At 50.0% G+C, this 6,403-nt stretch overlaps 1 protein-coding gene across 9 annotated transcripts in view; it reads right to left on the bottom strand.

Moving 5' to 3' along the window:
• The window catches only part of RSPH9 (radial spoke head component 9), a 37,116-nt gene extending 31,223 nt beyond the window's left edge, over positions 1-5,893 (bottom strand). For 8 of the 9 annotated variants that reach the window (XR_014061859.1, XR_014061857.1, XR_014061861.1 and 5 more), the window contains exons 1-3: positions 5,652-5,893; positions 2,186-2,351; positions 50-179 (exon numbers count right to left, since the gene is read on the bottom strand). Coding sequence is in view for 3 of the 9 variants with exons in the window: in XM_081518898.1 (XP_081375024.1) it covers positions 50-179; positions 2,186-2,351; positions 5,652-5,878 (523 nt within the window). In the remaining 6 variants the exon portion in view is untranslated. The remainder of the gene's footprint in view (positions 1-49; positions 180-2,185; positions 2,352-5,651) is intronic. The other variant, XM_081518899.1, reaches the window with a different exon arrangement.
• Positions 5,894-6,403: the final 510 nt, after the last annotated feature.

Here is a 6,403-nt window from a genome sequence, read left to right as displayed (position 1 = left end):
CCCTGGACTCCCAGACATGTGTCTGACTGGGCTCAGGAAGAGAACTTACCTTCAAAGGTCCGATTGACATTGACAGGTCCAAAAGGGGTCTTAAAGAGGGCGCCTCGGGGGATGACAGCCACAGCCTTGTCGATCTGGTCAATAATGGACACCAAGCGTGTCTCTTCCTTGATCTGGACCTGAGGAGATAGGAGACAAGTTATCCCGCTGGGGTGATGTGCCCAGTCAGTCACGCCTGGTGCAAGGGCCCTCTGCATGTCCAACTGACCTGGGTCATCACGCAGAGATGCCAAGTGCATGGAAATTCACCATGAGTGAAGCCCTTGCCTGCCTTCCCTCCCTCCTGTCCTGTCTTAAATTGGTAATATGTACTGGTGGTGAGTACAATATTTAAAACTTTAAAAAAAAAAATAATAAAAAGCAGTGACTCACCTCATTCCTGGTCCCCCAGTTGCCCTCACTGGGAGCAGACACCATTAACAGTGTTTTATATACCGGTCCAGAAACAAACCATTCTGTCATCATATTGTAATGTTACTTATTTTGCCTTTTTAAAATATAAAAGCCATCATGCTGACTGTAGAATATCTGGGTGATATAGAAGTATTTTACAATATACCTAAGAAAATTAAAGCCATTCATAATCCCACCTCCTAAAGGTAATCGCTGATAACATATTGGTATAATCCTTTCTATTCTTTTTTTCCTATGCCTGTATTCAAAGGAAAATTAGAGTTACAGTTTATATAGTTTCTTGTCCTGCTGTTTGACTTAACATCATTTCTCAAGCATCACCCCATACTATAACATGTTTACACAGATGAAATTTGGTCAGAATCAATATCAAGGGCAACCCCAACCCAAACAAAAGGACTTCACAGAGATGTTTGGGAGAACACAGCACTTGACAGGGAAAGGGTCGCTGGGAGACCCCAGAGTCACTCAGCCACATATTTCCTGTGGGCTGCTGATTGGAATTGTTTATAAAGGAGGAGATGGAAACTAATAAGTGTCTAGGCCGGGTGCTTTAAATACATCACCTTGGGAATTCCCTGGCAGTCTAGTGGTTAAGATTCTGCACTTCCGATGCAGGGGACACGAGTTCAATCCCTGGTTAGGGAACTAAGATCCCGCAACCCTCGTGGTGAGGCCAAAAAAAAATGGCCCCTCATTTAACCTGCACAAGTCTCAATTCTACAGAAGAAAAAACAGAGGAGGTTGAGTTTGTCCGGCAGGCAGGGGGTTGCAGCTGAAGCATCACAGACCTAGACCCAGACATTTGGCCTCACCCCGGCTCAAGTGCAAAGGTTGGATTTTGAATCACAGGTTTGTCTAGTTTTGGAAATTGGGTTATTTTCCAACCATGCAATCCCATATTTTAATGTTGCTTATTTTGCTGTTTTAAAATATAAAAGCTGTCATGCTCACTGTAGAATATCTGGGTAATATGGAGGTATTTTATAATATACCTAAGAAAATTAAAACTACTCATAATGCCACCTCCTAAAAGTAATCGCTGCTAACAGTTTCAAGTGAATGTATTATCTGCATGTGTGTGTGCTAAGTCTCTTCAGTCATGTTGACTCTTTGCAACCCTATCAACTGTAGCCCGCCAGGCTCCTCTGTCCATGGGATTTCCAAGGCAAGAATAGTGGAGTGGGTTACCATGCCCTTCTCCAGAGGATCTTCCCAACCCAGGGATCGAACCCGTGTCTCTTATGTCTCTTGCATTGGCAGGCATGTTCTTTACCACTAGTGCCACCTGGGAAGCCCGAATGTGTTATCTAGTAAAATACAAATTATACAAAAATATAAGCACCTGTGCACAGCCCCTGACCCCAGAGCAATGCACAGACTGCTTCTTCCTAGCCCTGGCCCCATAACCCAGCTCTCCCCAGAGCTGCCTATCCCCTTGCTACCCTGTCATCACTCAGGAGTGATGTGACCCCGGGCAGGTGACTTAACAGAGGTTTCCTCCTCTCCACCTCCTGGAGGCAATGCACCAGCCTCCCAGGACCACGAGGATGGAGCAAGGGGGCCAGCATGGAGGCCCAGGGCCGAGCACACCCAGCGCTCCAGGCCCCATGGCCCCAGTGGCTGTGATGATGACCGTGCTTGCCGCCACCACAGTGTCCACCGGCCCAGCCCCTTGTGTTCAGGCCCTCCTCCTCTCGTCTTCACTCACCACTACTTCTTCTTCAAAGACCTTCTCACCCTCGTTCACCTTCTGCAGCTCAGTGTGTTCGTACTCATGGGAGGGGTCCCCCATGAAGCGACCCTTCACCACAGATGTCTGCATCTCCATCTCCTCTGTGGCGGGGGGCAGGAGGCTCCACTCCATGCAGTTCAGGCTGCCAACAACATCCACATGACCCCAATTCTAACTCCCCTCTCATTCCAGCTTCCTGCCCCTGCCCCTTCTCCCGAGGGGCTGAGGCCCAAGGAAGGCTGTTGGGAGTCACACCTTTCCCCTTAGAAGCTGCAAGAGCCTGTGGTGTACCCCACCCCATATGTGATGACATACAACTTAATTTCTTAAAAGCTTCAGTCTGCCAAGATTCCAAGAGCATCTTCCTACATAGCTGGATCGTGAGACCGCAGATGAGTTTCTGGAAGCTGAACTTGCCTTAATTTCAGATCCCTCTGCTCCAGAGGGCCCCACATTCATGTCAGCCTGGCTGCTGAGCTGACACATAGCCATCTCCCCAACACTTCTTTTCCTGGCCCAGGCTCCGGGAGCTCTCCTCCTCTGAGAGCTTCAGGGGCATCGCCAGCCCACTCACTTCTTTCTCACGTCCTGCCAGGAGGGTTGTCCGCCCACTCCTCCCTCATCCACCCAGCGCATATGTCCCCAGCCTGCTCTGTTTTCCCCCTTCACTCTCCACTGGCTCCTTCACAACATGAAGATGCCCCAGCTTTATAAAACTAACAGTCCTCAAATCCATGCCCCTCTGGGATATGCCCCTTTCCTGCCTCTCCCTGCTCTTCCCCAACTCTGGACCGTAATCAAGAGCATTTTGCCCTGCCAGAGCCCTTCCTCCCCACCCCGCTTTCGCTCTGACCACTGCACCATGATTCCACCCCTGGCTTCCCAAGAAACTGCTCTCAAGAAGGCCATCCATGGGACCCACAAGCCAACAAGTGCATTTCCATGTCTGCTTCCTTTGTCATCTCCCCTCCCCCTTCTCCAGTGCCTTAAGTGTTTCCGAGGATCTATTCTCACCCCTCTTTTGTCTCCACACTCTCACCTACCTGACTCCCAGAACACCAGCTACTCCCTAGTGGATACCCAGAATCCAGTCACCTCTCACCACCTCCACTGCTTCCACCCTCATCCAGGCCACCACATACTCCGCCCAATATCACAGCAGCTTCCTAACTGGTCTCCCCAATGTCTGTACCTGCTCTCGCTTTGGTCTTGTCCCCACCCAACTGGGAAAACCTAAGCCAGACCGTGACTCTGCGCAGACTCTCCCAGTGACTTCTTACTGAGCCAAGTACTCACAGGGTCCTGCAGGATTGTCTCAGCCTCTCCGACCTCATGTTGTGCAGTGGTCCCCCTCACTCACTCCTCTCTAGCCACACTAGCCTCTACAGGATCCCACAAGTACACTAAGCACACATCTGCCTCAGGACCTTTGCACTTGCCTGGAATGCTTTTCCCTCAGAGAAACACATAGCTCACTCAGTTGCCTCAGGTCTCTTCTCAAATGTTACCTCCTGAGAGAGGCCATCCTGGACCACCCTATTTATAATAGTACCCCATCCTGTATTCTGTGTCTCCCTTAGCACTTAGCACCAATGCTAAGTGTATGCAGTATATGTGTGTGTGTTTATTGTCTGTCTTCCCTCCCCCCCTACACACACACTAAAATGTAAACTCCATGAAGACAAGGACTTTAGCACTGAATTCCCCATGTCTAGATCAATGCCTGGCACATGCTAGGTGCTGGAGAAATAAAAACTTATTGGAATACAGTGAGGTTCAAATCTCTATCTTCAGTCCAAATTTTTCTTTTGGACTCCAGATCTGTACTTTAATATGCTTCCTTCCACTCTGCCGCACGGGCACCTGACACCAAATTCACTAGGCCTTCCCTAGTACCTCTTGAATTCTTTCCCAGTGTGTGGCACCAGCCCTTACCCAGCTGCCTAAGCTAGAAGGAAGGGTCAATCTTGACCTCCTCTTCACCTTTCCCCATTTAGTCCTGCCACTTCTACCACTTAAATCTTTGCAACCCTGCCCCTCCATTCCTTCCTCCTTTCAGTCTGCAATAGACATCCAAACACTTGCCCACTTCCAGACCCTTCTGCCCACTCAGGTCCGAGCAGGCTCTTCTTGATTGAAGGTCCTCAGTGGCTCTGCATAGCCTATGGACAAAGTTCAAATCTCCTGGCCTTTCCATCAAGTTCAACATTAACACCCTAGGCTGCCACTGTCCTGGTTGCCTACCCTCTGTTCTCCCAAACACCCCAAGCCAGCTCCAGCCAGCAAGTTTACAGTTGTTTCCTCTGACTGGCATGCCTTTCCCCCACTCCTTCCTGGAGAACTCCAGGTCATCTCTCAGATCTCAGTAATCTTATCTACTAAAAATTGCTCTCCGAATAGCACTGAAACATGTATACTACCATATGTGAAATAGATCGCCAGTCCAGGTTCGATGCCTGAGACAGGGCGCTCAGGGCCGGTGCACTGGGACGACCCGGAGGGATGGGATGGGGAGGGCGGTTCAGGATGGGGGACACATGTACACCTATGGCTGATTGATGTGAATGTATGGCAAAAACCACTACACTATTGTAAAGTAATTAGCCTCTGATTAAATAATTTACCAAAAAATGCAAAAGAAATAAATAAGATCTTAAAGCTGAGATCTTGAAGGCAAAAAAAAAGATGCTCTCCAGGAGAATGTCCCACCCTGCCTCCCCTTCATGTACACCTCTGTCTTAGTTTTCAGATGCTTTGCTGTAATTGCTGGGTGTGTATAACTTGGAGATAGGAAGAGTCTTAGCCATCTTTTTAACCCCAGGTCTAGCACGGAAAACATTCAATCAATGTTGGATTGCTGCATGGATAGATAAATGAAATCTCCAACTTTCTTCGGCCTGATCAGAACGCTTGTAAGATGGGGAGCTCCCCATCAACGGGGTAGTCAAAAAGAGGCTGGATGGTCCTAAATGGCAGTGTCCAGGAAAATTTCCTCAGTTTTAAATCCCTTCTCTTCCATTCAACATTCGTTCACTACTTCTGGAGTGCCTCCTATGAGCCAACACCTCCACCCCGAATGCTGAAGGGACCCATTTCCAAACAGCTCCCTACTACCCCTCAAGTCTTCTGACCCAAACTTTAGTTTGGACCCTTCTCCAAAAGTTTCTCTTTGGAAAGCCACGTCCACCTTCTACTCCGGGTTTTCATTTTCCGGAAGTTTTCACCTTGCCCCCCCTCCGTTCTTGCCCTGCTTCTATTATTAAACCATCAGCCTCTAAGTTTCTCTGGCGCCCCTCCCCAGGTGTCCTCCCGGGGCTGCTCTCTCAGATCTCACCCCCTCGCTTTCTGGAATCCGCCCCTTTAGGTCCTACCTCCCACCCGCCCGGTAGCCCTCCCCTCAGTATCCCCCTGCGGCCTTGGGCAGCCGGGGCGCCCTCTCCACCTGTACAGGGTCTTGCGCGGTGCGAGCTGGTCCTCGCTCACGCCCTGAGCGATGTAGTAATCGGCGACGAGGCCGAGGATGCGGCCCCAGAAGAGGACCCGATCGAAGCGGTAGTCACGTTTAACCAGCATAAGAGAAGTGAGCAGCGAGGCCCGACGGTCTGGGCTAAGGCCCTGCCCACTGCCCGACGCCAGCTCCAGTGACAGCAGGAGGCTTTCCGCGTCCATCGCGCAGGCGGCTCTGCTTAACGCCCGCCAGGTTGCTAGGAGAAGCCGTGTCCATGGAGACCCAAAGCTCCGCCCCTCCACCCTACCGGAAGCAGGATTTTACCCACCTGACCTTTTGCAGGCTAGCCTTCTGGGGGCCTCCCGCCAGCCACTCCTTCTTGCCTTCCGAAAAGCCTAGGTATACACTTGCTCCCTCCTGCTTCCTTTCCCTACTGGGTGATGGGAGGTGTTCAGTTGTCACGGCAACGGCATGGTTTTACCCCAGAATAAGAAGGATACAGTGGTAGGTTGGAGGTTCCAACTTAGCCCAATTCCAGGGCTATTTTGCTTCTTCTAAAGCCCCTCCACTCAGTCAACATTTATTGAGTCCTCATTGTATAACATACGCAATGGGGGCTTGGGAAGAAAAACAACAGTAAGACTAGCTATATTATTTCACTCCAGTCGTGTCCTTTCTTGGCCTCAGAATTTCCTAAGAATTTAAGATCCTCTTGGCTCTAAGATTCCCAAGACAATCAATCCCCT

This window comes from Giraffa tippelskirchi, chromosome 8 (assembly GCF_054371585.1).
Source record: "Giraffa tippelskirchi isolate mGirTip1 chromosome 8, T2T-mGirTip1v1.2.pri, whole genome shotgun sequence".
Lineage (NCBI taxonomy): Eukaryota > Metazoa > Chordata > Mammalia > Artiodactyla > Giraffidae > Giraffa > Giraffa tippelskirchi.
This window is presented reverse-complemented; position numbering and strand designations above follow the sequence as displayed.